The following is a 23,603-nucleotide window of genomic DNA, read 5'->3' on the forward strand; positions in this document are numbered from 1 at the left end:
CTGTTTGGCCACATCCATCCACCCATCCTATCCTTGGGTTCCACAGGGGGGCTTGTTCCTGACTCCTGGCTGCATCCACACAATCCTTGGCCTCTGGGTCCTGAGTTCAGATCCTCTCCATGCAGGATCAAATGCAAACCCAGCCAGGAGGCAGCTTAGGGTGCTTCCTGGGCCACCCAGACTGGGCACCCCCAGAGGGGCTGGCGGGGAGGGCCCCGAATGGAAAGCTGTCCGGGCACCATTCCTCCAGGGGCCACGGGAACCCCCACTTTTCCTCCATGCCCACCCTCGGCCCCCCTTCTGCTGATTTCTCCGGGGTCGCTCTCCAAGCCGCCTTCTTCTCACCTCCGCTGGCCTGGCCTTCCTCTAGGGATGCTGAACTGGGGGGTGGGGGGCGTGGAGTGGCCCAGGGGGCTCGGGGCCGCTCGAGGGCGCCGGAAGACGCGGGCGGGCGGGGGGCGCGGGGCGGGCGGCGGGCGGGGCGGGGGGCGGGCGCCAGAGGCTCGGCGCTGCCTCTGCCCAGTGGCGGCCAGAGGTGTCGCCGCCGCAGCTTCAGCACCAGCGGGCGGAGCGGCGGCCGCGCCAGGCAGCTCGCTCGGCGGCATCCGTGCAGCAGCGGCGGCGGCGGCGGCAGGAGCGGCAGCATGACCGAACCGGAGGCGGCGGCGGCGGCGGCCACGGCGACGGTCCCGGAGCCCCCGGCTCCCCCCGGGCCGGAGGGCGAGGAGAGCCACGTCCGCTTCGCCCGCAAAGGCGCCCTTCGCCAGAAGAACGTGCACGAAGTCAAGAACCACAAGTTCACCGCCCGCTTCTTCAAGCAGCCCACCTTCTGCAGCCACTGCACCGACTTCATCTGGTGAGGAGCCCGCCGGGAGAAGGCGGGGGAGGGGGGGGGGGGACCCTCGCTCGCCCCTCCGGACCCGCGGCCGGTCGGACGGCTTCGGCGCCGGCGTCGCCCTTTGGCTCATCGCGCCCCCCACCCCCCGCCCGCCAGCCCCCGCTCGCCCCTCCTGGTCGGCTGCCCGCCCGACGCTTCCCCTCCGCCCGCGTGGCCAAGCGGGCAACTTTGGCTCCCCGCTTCTCAGGCCGCGCTGATCGGGGTGTCCCCCCCGCAGCCCGCCATCGCCCCCCGCGCCTCCTTCCCCGAAACCTGAGCCGCCTTCCCCGTTAGCTGCCTTAGCCGGGCTTCCCCCAACCTGGAGCTCTCCGCGTCCGCGGCCAGCGACCCCGGCTTGACGGCCCGGGCTGAAAGGAGGGCTGATGGGGAAGGGAAGCCGCTCCCGAGAGGCCCTCTCCCATTGACAGCCCGCCCCACTTCGGGGACCCTGCAACTTTCCCCGGGCTATGGGGCGGCGTGGGGGGCGGGGGGCGCGGTCCTCGGGGCCGCAATGCCAGGCGAAGAAGTCGGAAGGGCTGCATTCCCGTAAGCTACGGGGGTTGGGGGACGGCGACAAACGGATGTGTTGTGGCCAAGCGTGATGGCCACGGGTTGGATTCCCACAACCCAGCTCCATTTGGAGATTTCCCCGCAGTCTCTTGGGCCAAGCTGGAGGGAAACTGGCCCTCTGTGCTGGTCCTGAACATCACCCCCCAAAACAGAACATGATGGAGAAAACTCATGGCGGGTGGCAGGAGGGGAAAGGAAAAGAGAGTTTTGGGTCACCAGAGAGAGGCAAGAGCGAAACATGTACGAATATCTGTTCTTTAACCCTGTGCCAGATCTTCACTTACCATCACCTGCAATTTGGGGGCGGGGGGGGGGAGAAGAAGGGTGAACATGAATGACTCCTTTAACTGGGGTCTCCCCAGCATATGCTAAATACGTCCACAGGATCTCTTGGCCAGTGCGGGACCAATGATCCCCACCGCCAAGTGTAGATTTCAAGGATATCCTATGCTGGACCATGCTGAAGTCTGCTAGTTCGTGGCAGGGGTCTACAGTGGTGTCTTCTCAGCCTCCCCCAGGAGTCCTCTATCTAAGCCTGTCCCCTCTCAGCTCCTTGCAGTTCCTCAGGAGGAACCAAAGGATGCTTCCCTGGTCCTCTTCTCGGTGGTGGCTGCCCTGCTCGGGTCCATTTCAGGCCTTCCCAATGACTGCTCAGCCAGCTGGGTCAGCAGCCGTGCTGGATGGAACTTAGAGGCAACTGTGGGGGTGCCAGGTTGGGGAAGGCTGCCCTTGTCCAGCACAACAGCTGTGCTTGGACCTCTTCGGCAGAGGGGCTCAGGGCCACCTTTGTGACTTCTTCCTCTGGCTGTCATCTTGTCATCCTCCTCCTCCTCGTTGGATGACATGTGGGTTTTGGCTTCTGTGTGTGTGTGTGTGTGTGTGTGTGTGTGTTACTTGTGCTGAGCCATGTTAAAGGCTCACCTGGAAGCCACATTAAAGAGGAGCGTGTTGGCACGTGAATGAATTCTAACACGGTGTTATCTCTCTCTTTTTCCTTCACAGGGGATTTGGAAAGCAAGGCTTCCAGTGCCAGGGTGAGTTACAAGCTTGAGATTTAGCTTTTTTTGTCTTGTGGGCGAATCCCATGGGAAGGCTCAGAACCTGGCGGCATGCAGGACGCTGTCCTCTGGGTCGGAGGTCTCCAACCTCGGACACTTGAAGACCTGTGGACCTCAATTCCCAGAATTCATCAGCCAGCAAAGCAGGGGGCTCCAACCGTGGCCACTTGAAGACTTCAATTCTGGGAGTTGAAGTCCACACATCTTCAAGTGTCCAAGGTTGGAGACCCCTGCTCTGGATCTGGCCTAGCCATAAAGGCTGCCTCGTTGTTTGAAAGCAAAGGGAGGCTTCCAGGAACGAGGCCTGCATCCTGCCACATGCTGAATTCTGGTTGTGGCTGACTTAGTCGGTCTCCCCCACCTGGGGTTCCTCCAGGCCAACTGGGTTGCTTGTCCAATGGGATCCTGTGGCAAGGAGGAGAGGTTCTCTGGGTCGGGGGTCTCCAACCTTGGCCACTTTAAGACTGGTGGACTTCAACTCCCAGAATTCACAGTCCACCAGTCTTAAAGTGGCCAAGGTTGGAGACCCCTGCTCTGGGTGGATGGGTGGGGGTGCGGGGGGGGGCATTTTGCAAGCCTGGATGCTGCCCACGGGAGACGCCAAGCGAGTTCCTCTCTCCGTAGCCCACATCTCTTGCGAGCACCTCTCCGCCTTCGCCTTCGCCTCCGAAGGGCTCTGCGTCTCTTTAGTTGGCCTCTGGCAGGCCGAGCAGGGAGGGCCTGCCTCTTCCGGCCGAACGGCTCCTTCTTCCACTCAGAAAGGGGGCCCTTTCACATACACACCCCACAAAGGGTGCTGGAGAGCTGGGAGGAAGCTCAGAAAGGCAGCCCCCCCCTTCCCCTCCCTTCCCCAGCTGCCTAGCCTCCGAGCAGCCCTGGATGCCCACCCCCTGTCAGCATCCAGGATGTGGGGGTGGCTGGTAACGCTGAAGGGGAAGCGGAAGAAGAAGCTGCCTTAGCTCAATTGAGGTGCCCCCCCCTCCCCACAGCTTCCTCCCTCTCTCTCAGTCCTCTGGGGGCAGAAGGTGGGGGAGGAGGAGGAGGAGGAGGAGGAGGAAGAGGCAGCCTGCCCCAAGGAGGTGCTCCTCATCCTGACTGGCTTCTTGGAGGAGAAATGGATGGTGTGCTCTGGTTTGGGAGAGAGGGAGCCCAGGCAGAAGGGGGGAGAGGGGGGGGTCCTTTCCCACTGTAGGTAAAGGCTTTGGGCCTGGTGAATTGGATGTGCCCCCCAGTCAGCCCCCTTTCCTGTGGATGCTCAACACTTTTCTATACAGGAAAGGTTGCAACCTTTTCCCCAGGGCCATCTGGGATCCTGCCACAATTTAAATCATGGCCGTGTTTGAAATATGAAATTACAAAACTTCTCTTGTTTTAATAACATGCTGGATTGATTTGCAACCTTGTTTACTTCTTTTGAGGCTGGAGTTATTTTTTCTTTTCTTTTCTTTTCTTTTCTGGCCGCTGCTCTGTTTTGTTTGTGTGCAATGTGAATATTTTCTTCTGTTAGCCAGTTGCGAAAGCTGTTTGGCTGGGAGGTAAACTATGCCGTGAAGGGGAAAATGGTGGCGTTTTCTGTGGTTTCTCTTGTGCAAAGAAGGTGAAGGGGGTGGAATTTCACACAAGGGGGATTCTGGGTGCCATGGCCAGGAAATGCCATGGTGGATTCAGACATCATCTTCTCGGGCATGTAAACCTTCTCTCCACTACGGTATTGACCCAGGTGGAAACCCCCCCCCCCAATGATGGATTGAATGCAGCAGGTCAAAGAAAGGTCAACAGGGTTAGGATGGTAGCATCTGAGTTGGTGCTGTCGCCATTTAGCTGAGTTCCTTTGAAGAAAACATAGAAAGGGAGAACCCTAAGGCTGGAAGGGACCTTGGAGGTCTTCTAGTCCAACCCCTTGCTCAAGCAGAGGACCCTACACCAGTGTTCCTCAATCTTGGGAAGTTTAAGAGTGGTGGACTTCAACCCCCAGAATTCTCCTGGCTGGGGAATTCTGGGAATTGAAGTCCAAACATCTTCAGTTGACCAAGGTTGAGAAACGCTGCCCTACGCCATTCCGGATAAATGGCTGTCCAGTCTCTTCTTGAGAATCTCCAGTGATGGAGAACTCCGGGAGGCAAACCGATCCTCTGAGATCATGCAGGATTTAGCTTGCAGGAGATTTTCATTTCTTGATAGGATTCCTCCTTTGCCAGGATCAGTTTACTTGCAGGACGAAGGCAGTCGGGAAGCTGTTGCAACTGGATAGTAAACATCGGGTTGGCTTTCCGGTCAGGAGGTCTTCCTCGGGCTCTTTTCCACCGAGGAGTCCAGATTGTATTACTCAAGCCCTGTTAACGCAGCCAAAGCATTCAGGAGATGTGTGTACAAAACTGAGTTTATGGAAGATGCTCCACAGCTGGATTTCATGCGATCCTCAAGGACCTGAAAGGGTCGTTGTATCGGAGTAGACTGATTCTGAGGATTCTGCTTGAGAAGAAAAGGGTCGTCTTGAGAATGCAACGGATCTGAGGTGTATTCTCACATTAGAGATGGGCCCCCTTGATCCGCACAGCTTCTTTCCAAACCTTTTTGGGGCTTCCTTGTTCTGGATGGCTTTGATTATCCAGCCCCCCCCAGCGAGAGTGGAAGACACGGGGGGGTGGGGGGGCTGCTGTCTTTGGGCAGGTAGATCCAAACGTTAGGTAGGCCCACGGGGGGAGAGAATAGGCACCACTCCCCAATTCTGTATAGGATCCCCTGTGGGGGAAGATTAGAAGGCCAAGGATTCTAAGGGTTCACACATCTGCTTTGCACTCGGCCCTTCCGTCCTCTGCCTCTCCTGTTTTTCCCAGCTAAGCCACCTTCTCCCAAGTCCTGCCTTGAGGCCTGTTGAGCAGCTGCTTCAGAAGGCAGATGTGAGGGGTGTGTGTGTGTGTGTGTGTGTGTGTGATGTCAGCCAGCACATGCAGCAGCCTATGCAGTTTTGTGTGCTCCCCCCCCACCCCACCCCAAAATAGCCATTTGTACAAGTCAAGACCATAATCCCAAATGCTGCATTTTCTGCCTGGGTTGAACTAAAGTTCCGTTCACTTCTGGCTGGTAGCTCTGTGTGTTTGTGTGTGCGCGCTTGTGCGCACACACATGCTCACATGGGAGCTTGTCTTTGCCTGTAGCCGTTGACGGTCTCCAGCAGGCCACAGGGAGTCTCTCGTTTGAGAAGGCTCCTCCCCAGCACATGGAGGCCTCAGATGCACTGGCCGAGCAGAAGAGCGCGCAGAGCATCTCCCATTCAAACCCTGTTTGGCCAGGAGGTCCACCCTGAGCCATCTCAGAGATTGGAGGGGGGGGGGGGAAAATCATGGCCATAGGAGGCGGTTTCCGATGAACAGCAGTTGGTGAACTGATCAAAAGCGCCTTCGCTTCAGAAAGAGCAGTGCTGCAGGCTCTGAAGACTTGGTGGTATTGATTAGGAGAGTCAGAAAATTAATTACAGGTGAAGCTCTTAGATACACTTTTGGGATTTGCAGTGCAAAAGACATAATTCTTGAAGTGTCCTCTTGGGATTCGATGGCTCCTGGAACTGGAGTTAATTTAATAATGGAGATCTGGTTTCCAGCATGTGGGAAAGGAAGGCTAAAGACCGTAAAGTAAAACCACCATGTCCGGTATCTGCATCTCTGAGTCTTCCAGTTGCTGTCCCTGAACATGGAGGCTTGGTCAGGTTGTGCCATTCCCAGGGACCTGAACCCAGCGTAGAAATCTGGTGTCCTGCACCTGTGCACTTAGAGCCAAGGCTACCCGGCAGACTCTTAGAAGAGATGGGAAGCAGTCCTGGGCCAGACCTTTTTGGTGTCAAGTCATAAAACATTTGGGGGGCTGTTTTACAGTTGCCAACAGAAAGGGAGGGGGAAAAGGGGTTTGAAAGAGCAGTGCGGCAGCTTGGAAAGTCCATTCCATAAATAGTTTTTCAAAGATAGTAACTAGGTGACTGAACTTTCTGCCGTGCAAAATTCTAACTGGAGAGCATGATTGATGACTCTTGGCTATGGAGGTGTCTCATTGGAGAATATGAATTACGATACATCCAGGGGGTGGGGGTGGGGGAAAACCAGGGTCAAGGGTGACAATGAATGATTTGTCTCAGAGTCGGCTACACCCAGCTGTGCTGGACATGTTAACTCCCAAAAAATCTTGTTTAGTTTTGGAAGTTTGGCTCGAAGCTCATGATTTAAACGGGGGTGACTGCTGGAATCCTGACCGCTGGGCTGTCTCAGCAACAGCTGTCAAGATCGGGGGTGGGGGCAGAGGAGGGGTTTTTTAGGATTCATACCACACGTTCCTTGAGGAGAAAATCCCCATTTTCTCTTGTTTTGTTTACTCTGCCAGAGGTTGCATGCCATCTCCTCCTGGCGTGGCTCCTAGCCCACTCTTTCTGCCATTTGTCCTCAAAGCTCACGGGACAGGGAATTCCCAAGTCCTGAACTTGGAGGTGAGTGGGGAGTGTGTGTGTGTATGTGTTTCAATGCTAGCACAATCCCAGATGGGGAATCGGGGCTGTGGGGTTGCTAGTTGCCTTTCTTTCTTAAGCGTTCTTTTGGTGCGGCATTCATGGCTGGCCATGAAGTAGAATTGATAGGCATTCAATTAGACATTGATCTGGAACTAAAACCATGCTGCCGCCGGCTTGTTTGTGGAGGAGGCTTTTCTTCCTTCCCAGGAGCAGAGAAAAACCTGCCGGTGGTTAGAACAGCGAAAGCCTGGACTGAGCGAGCAAACTCTTCCCAGAAGGCTTCTTTGCTGGAGGTCTAAAATCAGGGGTCTCCAACCTTGGCCACTTTAAGCCTGGCTGGGGCATTCTGGGAGTTGAAGTCCTCCGGGCTTAAAGTGGCCAAGGTTGGAGACCCCTGGTCTAAATGACCTTCCTCAGTTCCCTCTTTTTTTAGGTGCTCTGCGGTGCTCAGTTCTCTAACCTCCCGCTTCCTCTCTCCCCCCCAGCAAGACCCTTTGCTCATTTCTTGCCCATTAAACCAGCAGAGGCAGAAAGCGGGGGCCCTGAGGGGTGGCTCTTTCATTGCCTCTTCAGAATTCCGTACGCTATTCCATCAAACATGCCTTTCCAACCGTTTATTCCTTGGCCTCCTTTTAGGAGAAGTCAAGGCGCTTCAATCCACATTTTAGAGCTATTAAGGCTGACGGTGGGTGTGAACCAATATACAGTATGCTTGATTTGAGGGTTAATCAGTGCATTTGGAGGCAGCATTAAAGGCTCTCGTGCATCAGGGTTTAGCAACATAGTCCCTTTTCGGTGACTTTCTGGAGAAACAGTGTCTCTGTCGGTTCACATAGGCTGAACCTGAGTACTGTCGTTTCCATTTTGGGGGTTCATACCATACATCGAACTATGAACTAACCAAATAAGCTGGAATAAGACAACATGCTAAAGCCACAACAAGAATCCATAACAAATCTAACTTAACAGTAGCCAAACATCTGCTAGCTCTTCACCTGATCTAGCTCAAGATGTTTGGTGAACCTAGCCAGGATTGGGGGTTAACAAAGGAGATGCCGACCTCCCAGGCACCAAATTGCTCCTGTCTGCTGGTTGCAGAGGGGGCTAGGGAGGCTGGCCCCTTGCACAGGAAGGACAGGCGTGTTCTTGGAAGAGGGGCCGTGTATTCACAGACCTTCCATCTTCCAGGCAAACATATTGGTTGGCTTTATACATCATATCCAACTGTAGTTTGTTGATGCCACTGTTCACATTTAATAAGAAGTCATTAATCATAGTTTAGAAGCTGCAGTGGTTGGCTTCACACAACATATACTAAACCAAAGGAAAATACTCCCCCATTTGGTTTGCCATGGTTCATAAAAGTAATGGTGAAGATCAGGGCATCCTGTGCTTGTCTCAATATCAGAAAGTTGTGGGTTGCAAAGATGAGAGCTCTGGTTTCTTGTGCTCCAGGAACATCTCTGGTATTGACTTTAGATATAGAATAATAGAATTTTTTATTGGCCAAGTGTGATTGGACACACAAGGAATTTGTTTTGGTGCAAATGCTCTAGTGTACATAAAAGAAAAGAGATATCCGTCAAGAGTCAAGAATCATAAGGTACAACAGTTAATGATATAGTCATAGGGTACAATCAGCAATCAAATCATACCAGGAAACAGTCAATATAACAGTCAATAACAGCCTGAGATCAACCTCTCTTCTGAAACAAGCAGTGTTGGTCAGTTATTCTGTGTTGTCACTTTGTCAATTGGTCAATGAAGGGACCTTTTGGCATTCCAAGAAAGAACCGCGATTGAACGGTGCCTTCTTCCTTCTCTACTGCAGATCCACTCTGATCTCTCCTTCCAGACCAAGAGATTTAGTCATTCTCGGATCAGTTTTGCCTTAAGAGATGAGGAGGAAGTGAATGGGACTGTGTGCAGCCACTAGGCTATTTTTTCTTTCTGGGAACCGCAAGGGGAACTAAGATACTCTGGTAGAGAACACACAGCACCAGTTCTGAGAGGTCCCACAAGACTTAGACTAACTTTATTGTCACTTGGAATGTACACGAATCGGCATGCATTAAAATGAAATTTTGTTGCATGCAGCTCTCAAAGGCCACCACCTCCAATATACATTACATAAACATGACAAGATAAATAAATAAATAAATACAAAATTATCCTTATACCCACATATGACATGGAGAAACAAACACAGTCTAGTTCAGATGTGCACATGTCCATGGTGAGAGAAACGAATCTTGCGAGTTTACCAGACGAATGGTGTAGGGAACAAAGCCATTCCAGAGTCAGGTAGTCCTGTTAAAAATACTTCGAAACCTCCTCCCAGAAGGGAGCAACAGAAACAGACTGGAAAGTGGGTGTGTGGGTCTCTAACAATGCTTTGAGGTCTAAGCACATAGTGCAGGGGTCCCCAAACTTGGCAACTTTAAGGCTCAAACCTTTGCAAGAACCAAACTTGTCCTGATCATTGCAACTCACGAGAACTCCATGGGCCACCTAAGAGGAGGAGATACACAATCTCAGGATCTTACCACTGCAACTTCTTCTTCCTCTATGCTGTAGCTGAATTTTCCCATGGAGCACCAGGTCTGGGCTAAGAAGAGAGCCCTGGGGTAGAGGTTGAGCAGCCACGTAGACCTTTTCTAACCCCTTAACACATTGTCCTGTAAAGCACCTGATGGCAAGCTAAAAGAAATCCTCTAGGAACCCAGTCCACTAGCTAGTTAGTTCTCCAGGAATGCTCATTTTGTTGGTCTTGGCAGTTTGACAGCCGCATCTTTGCTAATACGCAGTGTCTTCAATTTTTGACACAGTTGGTTTCCGAGAGAAGTGGGGAAATCCACCCAAACAGTTCTCCTTGGCAAGATTCTCTCCCACCCACCATGAATGAGGCAGGGTTTTTCATGTAACACAGCTCCACGCAGCAGGAAGAGGACGTCGGCTCTGCTGTGCCTGGGCACTGAAGGGGTATCGCCGTTAGGTCCAGGGTGCTCAGCCAAGGGCCAGCAGTGCCAGGCTTCCTATAGCCCTAAAGCTCAGGATCAAAGCAAATGCAGTGCTCATACAACATGTTCTGTCCAAAAGGTTAAGGTGCTGTCTTAATTCACCCAACTTGCTAAGACTTTGGCTGTGATCCCTTAGCCCAGGGGTCTCCAAACTTGGCAACTTTAAGACTTGTGGACTTCAACTCCCAGAATTCTGCAGCTAACATAGCTGGCTGGTGAATTCTGGGAGTTGAAGTCCACAAATCTTAAAGTTGCCAAGTTTGCGGACCTCTGCCCTAGCCAGAAACTCTCTGGCTGCACTTAATCGTGGGAACCCAGGCAATAAATTCAGGCTTGGGCTGTATCTGGGGCTGAGGCTGTCATGTCATCATCATCATCATCACCATCATCTTCATCTTGCATTTGTTACCTGACTCCCAACAACTCAATTGGCAATTTACAAATAGTTAAGAGCATTTTTTTTAAAAAAAGCGATAAAATGGCTGACCCAGATCAGAGCAAAGAAGAAAAGAAGCTTCCAAAGTCTGAGGCAAAGATTCAGTTCTTCAAGGCCCCCCCAAAGCTCCAGTAGGGTGGGGGCCATTTGAATCTCGGGGGAGGGGAAACTCATTCTGGAGAGGAGACGTGGCCAAGTATCCACTCAAACACCTGAGCCAGTAATTAGCCTCTTACCTGTTTAGCTCCACTGCTCTCAGAAACTAACCCACTTTGCAAGCCCTAATTAATTGACACAAAAAGCCACCCGTGCCCTTATTTCATCTCTCAGTGTGTGAGAGTCCTAACTCTCCATGGGCCTTAACCTCTGAGTTGTTTGGCTCTATTCGCTGTTTTGCAATTACCAAGCGTCCTCCTTTGCTTGCCGTCTTCGTTCCCTCAATAAGCTCTTAATAGAATAACAAGAGTTGGAAGGACCTTGGAGGTCTTCTAGCCAGCCCACTGCCCAAGCAGGAGACCCTACCCAGGGGTGTCAAACAGGCAGCCTGTGGGCTGGATGCATCATGCACAGGCCGTGCCCACCCTAGCTCTGCAACGGCAAAAAATGTTGTGATGCAATCGAGTTTGACCCCCGTGCCCTCTTCCATTCCAGACAAATAGTTGTCCAATCCCTTCTTAAAAGCCTCCAGTGATGGAGACCCACAACTTCTGACGGCGAGTCGTCCCACTGATTCATTGTCCTCACCGTCAGGAAGTTGTTCCTTAGTTTTGGGTTGCTTCGCTTCCTGATTAGTTTCCACCCATTGTTTCTTGTCTTGCCTTCTGGGGCTTTAGAGAAGAGGTTGACTCCTTCTTCTTTGCAGCAGCCCCTCAAATATTGGAAGACCGCTATCATGTCTGCCCTGGTCCTTTTTTTCTCTAGCCTGGCCATACCCCAATCCTGCGATTGTTCTTCCGGTTTTAGTCCCCAGGCCCTTAACCGTCTTAGATGCTTTTCTCTGTACTCTTGACTTTCTCCAGTGGGGTTCCTTGAGTCGGGGGCGATTGCAATCACAGGTTGCTGAGCCTCTTTCAAGTATGGAGCAAAAAATAGTAGTGATGGGAGCTGCCCAATCTTCAAGGCCTCCTTCCCGAGGCCAGGCTTCCCTTTTGGTGCTGCCCCCAGGGTAGCATTTGCCTCTTGAGCCCCCTTGTTGACCCATGTTTAGCTGGTGAAGACATTGGGTCCCTTTCACATGGACCACTGCCAAGCCACCTGGCTCCTATCCTAGACTTGTGCCTTATATTTTTCCTATCCAGATGCGGAGCTGCAGATGCTTCCCCGCTCAGTTCCCTTGTGCATTTCAGTGGCTGCCTGAAGTCTGCCTGGTCTTTCTTCTAAGTATGAGCTGCTCTCCCCTCCTTTCTCAGAGTCAGCTCTTCCCTCAGTGGCTGAGGATGTAACCCACCTACCTTCGGGGAGACCTGCATTCACTGAGGTGCTCTCTGGGCCTCTCCTTCTCCTTCCTCCATGCCCTAAGAAGGACCAGCCAGAGACTCGTGGTTTCTGAGATGGAAAATAGGAGTTACAAGGTTCCTCCTTCTCATTGTCACTGTTGCTGATTCACCAGGGACATCCCTCTGTGTGTGTGTGTGTGTGTGTGTGTGTGTGTGTGTGTGTGTGTTGACAAAGGGTTTTGGTCAGAACTACTTAATCAAAGCCATGTCCCTTTTTAAAGCATCTTGCAATGCACACAATAAAGATGTGGGGCTTGGGAATCGTTCTATCGATGGTTAGAGAAAAATAGGAAAGTTAGAGTAGAAAATATGTTTATAGAAGTACACAAGTTAAGATGAGGTTTGTTATAAGAATTAGATATATTATGTATATCAGCAGTAAGTTAAGAGTTGAGAATTAATACCAGTGTAATGATTACGGCTGGAAATTTTAATTGTTATTGCACAAAGCAACCTACTCAAGAACACCCTTGTTATTGTTTTGGGTGTGTCTCCCAAACCTCATTTCATTCTGAGCTTTAACCTATCATTGATCCCACCGTTTCTGGAGATCACCTCGGCCATCCTTATCCTTTCCTGAATGTGCCTCTCTGTGTATCTGTCACAGCTTTTTTAGAGATTTCCCATTTTCCTTTAGCCCTCACTATCTTATTTCATAGACTAACCCCAACTTCCCATTCTTACTGGATTCTGCTTGCTCACCTGCCCCTTGCGTGAATTTCTTTTCTTTCTGCAGAGGAAGGGATTCAGAAGTCACTGGATTGTGGTCTGGTTGCTGTCAGGATTCCGGCAGTCACCCCCAATTAAATCATGAGGCTCAAGCTAAACTTCCAAAAATTCAAAAGGATTTATTGGGAGTTAACATGTCCGGCACTGAGACACATCATTCATTGTCACCCTTGACCCTGATTCCGCCCCCCAGTTTATCGTAATTCATATTCTTCAATGGGACACATCCATAGCCCAGAGTCATCAATCATGCTCTCCAGTTAGAATTATGCGCGGTAGAAACTTCAGTCACCTAGTTACTATCTTTGAAAATAATCTATGGAATGCACTTTCAATTTCCAAGCTGCTGCACTGCTCCCCCCTCCCTTTCTGTTGTCCACTCTAAAAAGAAATATTTTATGAGCTGACAGTTGTCTTTGGTGCATACGCTCTCAGTATACATAAGGAAAAATACAACACTTAGTGATAGTAAGCAGTGGGGTGCCGCAAGGTTCTGTCTTAGGCCCAGTACTCTTCAATATCTTCATTAATGACTTAGATGAGGGAATAGAAGGAATAGAAGGGGAATAGAAGTCTGCAGATGATACTAAGCTGGCAGGAATAGTTAACATCCTAGAAGATAGGCTCAAGATCCAGATGGATCTTGACAGACTAGAACACTGGGCCGTATCTAACAAAATGAAATTCAATGTAGAGAAAAGTAAAGTCCTACACTTAGGCAAGAAAAATCAAAAGTACACATATACACTGGGTGAAACCAGGCTCAATAGCAGTAACTCTGAGAGGGATCTTGGAGTCTTAGTGGACAACCAGCTAAATAGGAGCCAGCAGTGTGCAGCAACCGCCAAAAAAGCTAATGCGATCCAAAATTGTATTAACAGAGGGATACAGTCAAGATCAAGGGAAGTACTAATACCACTTTATAAAGCCTTAGTAAGACCACATCTAGAGTACTGCATCCAGTTTTGTTCATCACATTATAAAAAAGTTGTTGAGATTCTAGAAAAAGTGCAGAGAAGAGCAACCAGGATGATGAGGGGACTGGAGGCTAAAACATACAATGAACGGTTGCAGGAACTGGGCCTGGCTAGTCTAGTAAAGAGAAGGACCAGGGGAGACATGATAGCAGTCTTCCAATATTTAAAGGGTTGCCACAGGGAGGAAGGGGTCAAGCTATTTTCTAAAGCGCCTGTAGGACAGACAAGGAACAATGGATGGAAACTGAACAAGGAGAGATTTAACCTGGAAATAAGGAGAAACTTTCTGACAGGGAGAACAATCAACCCATGGAACACCTTGCCCTCGGAAGTTGTGGGAGCGCCATCACTTGAGACTTTCAAGAAGAGACTGGACTGCCATCTGTCAGAAATGATGAAGGTTCTTCCGCTTGGGTGGGGGGTTGGACTAGATGACCTACAAGGTCCCTTCCAACTCTGATTATCTGTTAAATCATAGGTTATTATAAGGAATCAAATCCATACATAGGTTACTAATACGCAATCAAAACATACTAGGAAAACAAATAAAACAATATAAATTGTAAAGATACAAGCAACACAGTTATAGTCATAAGTGGGAAGATATGGGTACTAGGAAGTATGAGAAGAATAATAGTAATTCAGTCTTAATAAGTAGTTTGACAGTGTTGTGGAGTTAGTTGTTTAGTAGAGTGATGGCATTCAGGAAAAAACTTTCCTCATGTCTAGTTGTTCTGGTGTGCAGTGCCCTATAGATAAGAATTTATGTACATAAATATAAATGTATATATTTATAAATTTTATATATTTATAAATTCTATACATAAGAATTTAATTCTGTCTGTGGCCTTTTCCCCCATTTGAAATGAAATCCTCTTTCTTCTGCAGTCCACACGTGGAACATACTAGCAAAAGGCTGAGGGAATAGTTGATCTATGTCGGGCGTCTCCAGATATGCCCACTTTAAGACCTGTGGATTTCAGCTCCCAGAATTCCCCAGCCAGTATAGCTGGGGGAATTCCCGTGGCTGAGGAATTCTGGGAATTGAAGTCCACAAGTCTTAAAGTCTCCACAATCCGGAGACCCCTGGTTTAGATGTATATACTGACCATCACTAATAAAGCTTGCTTTTCAAATGAGGTTGAACAGGATGGAATCTACATCTAGATTCAGCGTAATTGGTTTCTGAAGTAGGGAAACCTTTGCAGCTGGAGGTTAAATGAGATTCCTTGAAAGAACTGAAAGAAAGATGGGAAATCAGATTTGTTTTTTAATCCACACATCACAAGACGTAACATGGTTTTATGGTTTTGGCTTAGCATGAAGTATAAATCTGTCCAATGATTTCTTGAACAAAGTATATTTAAAAAGCCTGATTTAGTATCGTACCCGAAAATGCTTGCCAGTTTGGTTCTGCAACCCAACAGGACAGACACAGACTTCAGATGATAATTAGGACTGCAGAAAAAACAATTACTACCAACCTGCCTTTCATCGAGGACCTGCATACTGCAGGAGTCAAAAAGAGGGCTGTGAAAATATCTAGACCCCTCACATCCCGGACATAAACTGTTTCAACTCCTACCCTCAAAATGACGCTATAGAGCACTGCATATCAGAACAACTAGACACACAAGGAAAGTTTTTTCCCCAAAGCCATCACTCTGCTAAACAAATAATTCCCTCAACACTGTTCAACTACTTACAAAGTGTACACTACTATTACTGTTAATCTTCTCATCACTCCTTATCACCCATCCCCTCCCACTTGTGATTGTAGGACTGTAACTTTGTTGCTTGTAGCCTTACGATTTATATTGACTGTTTCCTAGTATGATTTGATTGTTGATTGTACCCTATGATTATCATTAATTGTTGTACTTTATGATTCTTGACTCTTGATGAATGTATCTTTTCTGTTATGTACACTGAGAGTATTTACACCAAGACAAATTCCTTGTGTGTCCAATCACACTTGGACAATAAAGAATTCTATTCTATTCTATTCTATTCTATTCTATTCTATTCTATTCTATTCTATTCTATTCTATTCTATTCTCCTCCCTCCATTCTATTCTGTTCTGTTCTGTTCTATTCTGTTCTGTTCTGTTCTATTCTGTTCTGTTCTGTTTTCTTCTGTTCTATTCTATTCTATTCAGTAGCCAATGGCTCGTGAAATTTTAGCTTATTAAATCGAATTGCGCACAAGCTACGTTTCATCTGCACCTGCTGTGTTCATTTCCATTTTGCTTTCTCCTCAACGTAGATGGAGAAATGAGCAACATGGACGGGATATGTACAAACACAGTTACTTTGTGTTGTGTCCAACACAACAGGACTTGTAAGCCAGTGACAAATTCTGGTTTAGGACTGGGAATTGCAGAAGCAGAGATGGAGCAAATGGACCTCAGCAGATGCTGGCTGTCAAACCCTGCAAGGTGGACAAGCTCAGAAAATAAAAACCAATTCGATTTGTGGAAAGGCCTTTCTTGCCAGTAGGGTAATGCAATAGGATCTGGAAAGCTGATTGATTTATATCCCATGTCATGAAGGCAGAGTTCCTTTGAGTCTCCTTCCTGTGGGCTGGCCAGTTTCTTTCACTGGTCCTGCTCTTCCTGCTCCCTCCGGGGGTCTGTTAGATGTTCTACCATATTAACGGAAGAAGCAATTTGGAGATATGTCTTCTTCAGAAAAGGAGAGTTAATTCTTTTGAGAGAATAGATCAGATCCGACTTCTGGCATACTAGCATTGCTTTCAATGGGATGGGATGTTTCTTCTGGTTGCATCATTAGGCTGCAACAAGTTCATGCTTTAGGAGGCAAATTCTCCTGCGGCTCCTTCATTTGCTGCTGTTTCTATAAACCCTCCAATCTTTTCCTTCCTTCCTTCCTTCCTTCCTTCCTTCCTTCCTTCCTTCCTTCCTTCCTTCCTTCCTTCCTTCCTTCCTTCCTTCCTTCCTTCCCTCCTTCCGTCCTTCCTTCCTTCCCTCCCTGCACTGCTCCCTTGGACCGGCTTTCGAAATACCTGTATCTTCAGCAGAATAGCAGTGTGACCTCTTGAAGGAGCAAAGCTAAAATATACTAACTGCTCCATTGTGGCAGAGGCTGCCACGTTTCCACAGTGAATCTGTTGGTTTTCATGGTGCTCCAGATGTCTTGCTTTAAACATTTAAAGCCTTTTTGAAAAGCTTTTAATGCTTTTAAAGCTTTCAGAGTTTTAATAATTTGCTTGGGGAACTGCCCCTTGTACATGTCTGGTTGGTATTCATATTTCATTTCTCAGAAATTACCGAGCCCTGAGCAGAATTTTGACATGAAGATTTGATCAATGGAGACTCAGTGGAGATAGAAAGACATTTTGTCATCTTGGGCACCAATGTAGTGAGGAGTGGTCCAGCGTGGAACTGTGCCCTCTTTGCAGTGGTGGGATTCAAATTTTTTTACTACCGGTTCTGTGGGCATGGCTTGGTGGGCATGGCAGGGGAAGGATACTATAAATTCTCAATTCCCACCCCACTCCAGGGGAAGGATACTGTAAAATCCACATTCTTTCCCCACCCCCCAACCTGCTTTCCAGCTCCTGTAAAGGGCAACAAAAGAAGACCCAGCCAATCAGCTGGGACTCAGGAGGCAGAGACTAGATGGGGTTGGCGGGGTCAATCAAAGGTGGTATTCTGAACTACTCAAAATTTCCGCTACGGTTCTCCAGAATTGATCAGAACCTGCTGAATACCACCTCTGCCTCTTTGGGCAGCCCCCTTCTCTCCACCTGGGTAGTTGCATGTAAGGCATTGTAGTCTAGAGTTAGGGGTTTAGCGTGCAAGATTTAGTGTTCAAGATTTTGGTCCGGAAGATGATCTGAGTGCAAGTGGCCTTGAATTCCACCAAGGGAGACTGCAGAATTGCTCGTAATGTTAGAGAGAAAGGGTGTGTTGCATGCCAAAACTGCAGGTGCAGTTTTGAATGAATTGAAATTCCTCTTAATTCATCCCCTATCAGGAAATGTTGTTGACTTCTGGAGATATATTTTGCACAGTCTTCACTCTGAATTGACTTTGACTTTCAGTTACATTAGGTAAATATGAATTGAGATCATGTTTATATTTAAACTTAGATGAGGAAATAGAAGGAAGTAGTGGGGTACCGTAAGATTCTGTCTTAGGACCAGTACTCTTCAATAGTTTCATAAATGACTTAGATGAGGGAATCGAAGGGGAACTCATCAAATTTGCAGATTACACCAAGCTGGCAGGAATAGCCCACACCCCAGAAGACAAGCTCGGGATCCTAAAGCATCTTGACAGACTTGAACAATGAGACCTATTCAAGAAAGTGAAATGTAATGAGGAGAAAGGGAAGGTTTTACACCTGGGCAGGAAAAACCAAAAGTACAAGTACAGATTAGGCAAAATCTGGCTCAAAAACAGTAACCGTGAGAGGGACCTTGGAGTCCTAGTTGGACAATCACTTAGACATGAGCAGCCGTGTGCAACAGCTGTCAAAAAAGCTAGTACAATCCTAGACTGCATTAACAGAGTGATAGAATCAAGATCATATGAAGTATTGGCACCGCTTTATAAAGTCTTGGAAGGACCCTATTTAGAATACGGCATCCAGTTTTGGTCACCACATTATATAAAAGTTGTTGAGATTCTGGAAAGAGTGCAGAGGAGAGCAACCAGGATGATGGGGGGACTGGAGACTAAAACATATGAAGAACGGTTGCAGGATTTGGGTTTGGCCAGCCTAGAAAAAAGAAGTCGTAGGAGTGATATGATAGCATTTTTGCAGTATTTGAGGAGCTGCTACAAAGAAGAGGGGGTGAAATTATTCTCCAAAGGACCTTAGGGCAGGACAAGAAATAATAAATGGAAGCTTATCAAAGAGAGATCCAACCTACGGTAGAATTAAGGAGAAATTTTCTGACACAGAGAAGAATTCATTAGTGGAATGGCTTGCCTTCAGAAAGTGTGTATGCTCCATCACTGGCAGTTTCTAAGAAGAGACTGGACAGTCATTTGTTTGAAATTGTATAGTGCAGGAGTGTCAAACTCAATTTTATTGTGGGTCGCATCAGGGTTGTGTTTGATCTCAGCGGGTCTGGCGGGGGCCCATGGCCAACTTGACATCACTTGTGTTGGGGGTGCCTGTGGTGCACTCGGCCAGTGAAAATTGACTCCCAATCTCCGTTTTCAGCTGGGGCAGACTCCTGCAACCCTCTGCTGGCCACATGTAGCCCTCCTGAGCTCTGTTTTTGCTGGCAGAGGCACTGCAGGCTGGTCCTTCACTTTTTCCAGGGCAGCCTAATTTAACGGCCAGATCTAAGCACCCCACAGTTGATCCAGCTCATGGGCCCTGAGTTTGACACTCCTAGTGTCTCATCCTTGAGCAGGGGGTTGGATTAGAACAGTGGTTGCCAACCAGTGGGCCGGGGACTACTGCTTGGCCCATGAGAAAATTTTGGTGGTCCACAGAGAAATGTCACCCCCAAAGCACCCCCCAAAGCAATTAATCCAGGCTGTGCGGGAACTCAAGGCTGCACCGCCCACATGGCCTGTGGGAACACAAGGCTTGCATTGCTTGCATTGTGAACAGCACAAGGTAGTGAGGGGAGGGGGGAAAGGATGGGGGGGGGGGAACTTGCCCCAATCGCCCCACGTGCCTGGCCTGGCCACCGGGCTGCTTCTTTCTTCTTCTGCTTTTGGCTGCATGCAAGGAAAGCAGCCAAAGTCTTTCTTTCTCTCCCCCAAACTCCACCAGAAATGGGTCTTTGGGACCCTGCAAGGCCTCCTGCTCCAAGAGGCTGTGCTGGCAAAGACTCATTTCTGGCGGAGTTTGGGGGAGAGAAAGAAAGACTTTGGCTGCTTTCCTTGCATGAAGCCAAAAGTCTCTCTCTCTTTCTCTCTCTCTGTCTCCCCCTCCTCTCTCTCCCTGTGAACAGAGCTGGAGACAGTATCCTGCAATCCCAAATAAAGAATGATCGGTAGGAAAATGGGGTGGGAGGATTTTCCTGCAGACTTTTGGGGGGATTTTCCTAGGGTCTCTGGTTTAAAATTATGAGTTTGATGGTCACTGAGGTCCAAAAGGTTGGTGTCCCCTGGACTAGATGACCTCCAAGGTCCCTTTCAATCAGTGGTGGGATTCAATTTTTTTTTACTACCGCTTCTGTGGGCATGGCTTGGTGGGCGTGGCAGGGGAAGGAGACTGTAAAATCTCCAGTTCAGAGGCGGTATTTGCCAGTTCTCCAAACTTCTCAAAATTTCCGCTACCGGTTCCCAAGAACTGGTCAGAACCGGCTGAAGGCCACCTCTGCTTTCAGCCCTGTTATCCTGTGATTCGGTTACGTGAGTTGAGAAAGGAGATGAGCCGAACCAATGCACAGTTTGGGAAGAAGAATTGAAGTCCCCTCCTTTGATTGCTCTGAGGGCCCTTTGGCGACTCCTTGAAACGTGTCTCCTGCTCAGCCTTCGCTCGGAAAGGATTCGACTTTCGGTTCCATCAGATAAAGTAGTAACCACATCCGATTGACTGCAGAACCTCCTGCAATTCGATGTGACTAATTTGGGCGCAAAGTTGTGAACTGCCAGCTCTTCTGCCCTCTCTCAGCCATCCTTCGAGTGGGAGGCATCTCTCTTGGTGCACTGCTGTCTCTCTTCCTTTCCAGACACATTGACTCATCTCAAACAACTTGGCTCCGCTGAATGATATTCCCATTTTCTTCCTTGGGTCAAAAGCAGCGCTCGCAGAGGAGCAGAGCAAATATTTTAATCCAGCTTTGAACAGTTACATAAGTGTTCACCTTAAAAATGGGATTATGGCTTTTCCTACCCGTGGTTGCTCACACACCTCCTCCCTCCCCCAAATTCACCAGGAGCAGCAGGGGAATCTGAGGTGCCGGCAGCAAGGGCAAAGGATTTTTGCTGCCAGGCGTTGGCCAAGGCGCCTACCAGGCTCGAGGGTTGCTGTGCTGGTATCCAGCATGGCTGGCTTGGAGCCACCGCCCCATTCTGGGCACATGTTGCCCCCCCTGCCCCCCAGTCAAGGGCAAGAGACGGGCTTCACCCTCCCACCCCCTGAAAGGCAGCCCCAAAGCTCCCTCCTTCGAATGCTTCGTTGCAAACGCCGGGAAGAGACGGGGAGTCCTGGCTGCAGCTGAGGCCCTGCCCTGGTGGGCAACGAGGCAGTCAGCCGGCGATGGGGCTTGAAAGGAAACAGCCTGAGAGGTTTTTGCGGCCGGCTCTGACATGTGGGCCTGTTGAACTTCAGAGGCCAAGGCGTTGAGGCATGACAGGGCGTAATGTGTGACACTCACAAGCCCGTGTTGCTTTTATTCTGAGTTGTTATTCCTCCAAGATCAAAAACCTCGCCGAGTGCAAAATGTATCGCTAGGATGTCAAATACTGATAGATTAGAATAGGCATCTGGTACATATTTTTGTCAGTGGCATTTGCAAGAGAGAATTGCATTTCGATCCTTCTGTCTGCGACAGCCGCTTGACGGGGTCAAGGGGTGTTGCGGGAGGGGGGGCGTGATGGAAGCACGCCCCCCCCCCTGCCATCCTGTGCCTGGCTCAGCCTCTGCCTTGAGATCAGGAGAGGAGAGGAAGATAGAGGGAGGGAGGGAGAGGGAAGAGAGGAGAGGAGAGGAGAGGAAGATAGAGGGAGGGAGGGAGAGGGAAGAGAGGAGAGGAGAGGAGAGGAGAGGAAGATAGAGGGAGGGAGGGAGAGGGAAGAGAGGAGAGGAGAGGAGAGGAAGATAGAGGGAGGGAGGGAGAGGGAAGAGAGGAGAGGAGAGGAGAGGAGAGAGGAAGATAGAGGGAGGGAGGGAGAGGGAAGAGAGGAGAGGAGAGGAGAGGAGAGGAAGATAGAGGGAGGGAGGGAGAGGGAAGAGAGGAGAGGAGGAGAGGAGAGGGAGAGGAAGATAGAGGGAGGGAGGGAGAGGGAAGAGAGGAGAGGAGAGGAGAGGAGAGGAGAGGAAGATAGAGGGAGGGAGGGAGAGGGAAGAGAGGAGAGGGAGAGGAGAGGAGAGGAGAGGAAGATAGAGGGAGGGAGGGAGAGGGAAGAGAGGAGAGGAGAGGAGAGAGGAGAGGAGAGGGAGGGAGGGAGAGGGAAGAGAGGAGAGGAGAGGAGAGGAAGATAGAGGGAGGGAGGGAGAGGGAAGAGAGGAGAGGAGAGGAGAGGGAAGATAGAGGGAGGGAGGGAGAGGGAAGAGAGGAGAGGAGAGGAGGAGAGGAAGATAGAGGGAGGGAGGGAGAGGGAAGAGAGGAGAGGAGAGGAGAGGAGAGGAAGATAGAGGGAGGGAGGGAGAGGGAAGAGAGGAGAGAGAGAGGAGAGGAGAGGAGAGGAAGATAGAGGGAGGGAGGGAGAGGGAAGAGAGGGAGAGGAGAGGAGAGGAGAGGAAGATAGAGGGAGGGAGGGAGAGGGAAGAGAGGGAAGAGAGGAGAGGAGAGGAGAGGAACAGAGAGGGAGGGAGGGAGAGGGAAGAGAGGAGAGGAGAGGAGAGGAGAGGAAGATAGAGGGAGGGAGGGAGAGGGAAGAGAGGAGAGGAGAGGAGAGGGAAGATAGAGGGAGGGAGGGAGAGGGAAGAGAGAGGAGAGGAGAGGAGAGGAGAGGAGAGGAGGAAGATAGAGGGAGGGAGGGAGGGGAGAGAGGAGAGAGAGGAGAGGAGAGGAGGAAGATAGAGGGAGGGAGGGAGAGGGAAGAGAGGAGAGGAGAGGAGAGGAGAGGAAGATAGAGGGAGGGAGGGAGAGGGAAGAGAGGAGAGGAGAGGAGAGGAGAGGAAGATAGAGGGAGGGAGGGAGAGGGAAGAGAGGAGAGGAGAGGAGAGGAAGATAGAGGGAGGGAGGGAGAGGGAAGAGAGGAGAGGAGAGGAGAGGAGAGGAGAGGAAGATAGAGGGAGGGAGGGAGAGGGAAGAGAGGAGAGGAGAGGAGAGGGAGGAGAGGAAGATAGAGGGAGGGAGGGAGAGGGAAGAGAGGGAGGAGAGGAGAGGAGAGGAGAGAAGATAGAGGGAGGGAGGGAGAGGGAAGAGAGGAGAGGAGAGGAGAGGAGAGGAGAGGAGAGGAGAGGAGAGGAGAGGAAGATAGAGGGAGGGAGGGAGAGGGAAGAGAGGGAGAGGAGAGAGGAGAGGAAGATAGAGGGAGGGAGGGAGAGGGAAGAGAGGAGAGGAGAGGAGAGGAAGATAGAGGAGGGAGGGAGAGGGAAGAGAGGAGAGGAGAGGAGAGGAGAGGAAGATAGAGGGAGGGAGGGAGAGGGAAGAGAGGAGAGGAGAGGAGAGGAGAGGAGAGGAGAGGAAGATAGAGGGAGGGAGGGAGAGGGAAGAGAGGAGAGGAGAGGAGAGGAGAGGAACAGAGAGGGAGGGAGGGAGAGGGAAGAGAGGAGAGGAGAGGAGAGGAGAGGAAGATAGAGGGAGGGAGGGAGAGGGAAGAGAGGAGAGGAGAGGAGAGGAGAGGAGAGGAGAGGAAGATAGAGGGAGGGAGGGAGAGGAAGAGAGGAGAGGAGAGGAGAGGAGAGGAAACAGAGAGGGAGGGAGGGAGAGGGAAGAGAGGAGAGGAGAGGAGAGGAGAGGAAGATAGAGGGAGGGAGGGAGAGGAAGAGAGGAGAGGAGAGGAGAGGAGAGGGAAGATAGAGGGAGGGAGGGAGAGGGAAGAGAGGAGAGGAGAGGAGAGGAAGATAGAGGGAGGGAGGGAGAGGGAAGAGAGGAGAGGAGAGGAGAGGAAGATAGAGGGAGGGAGGGAGAGGGAAGAGAGGAGGAGGAGAGGAGAGGAAGATAGAGGGAGGGAGGGAGAGGGAAGAGAGGAGAGGAGAGGAGAGAGAGAAGATAGAGGGAGGGAGGGAGAGGGAAGAGAGGAGAGGAGAGGAGAGGAGAGGAAGATAGAGGGAGGGAGGGAGAGGAAGAGAGGAGAGGAGAGGAGAGGAAGATAGAGGGAGGGAGGGAGAGGGAAGAGA

General features: G+C 50.2%; 1 protein-coding gene across 2 annotated transcripts in view; it reads left to right on the forward strand.

The window, feature by feature from the left end:
- The first annotated feature begins 511 nt into the window (after positions 1-511).
- Positions 512-23,603, forward strand: part of PRKCB (protein kinase C beta) — a 217,646-nt gene continuing 194,554 nt past the window's right edge. For both annotated transcript variants that reach the window (XM_026704057.2, XM_026704056.2), the window contains exons 1-2: positions 512-856; positions 2,450-2,481. In XM_026704057.2, the coding sequence (XP_026559842.1) occupies positions 645-856; positions 2,450-2,481 (244 nt within the window). In that variant the 5' untranslated portion in view covers positions 512-644. The remainder of the gene's footprint in view (positions 857-2,449; positions 2,482-23,603) is intronic.

This window comes from Pseudonaja textilis, chromosome 14 (genome assembly GCF_049901715.1).
Source record: "Pseudonaja textilis isolate UNSWEBS1 chromosome 14, rPseTex1.2, whole genome shotgun sequence".
Lineage (NCBI taxonomy): Eukaryota > Metazoa > Chordata > Lepidosauria > Squamata > Elapidae > Pseudonaja > Pseudonaja textilis.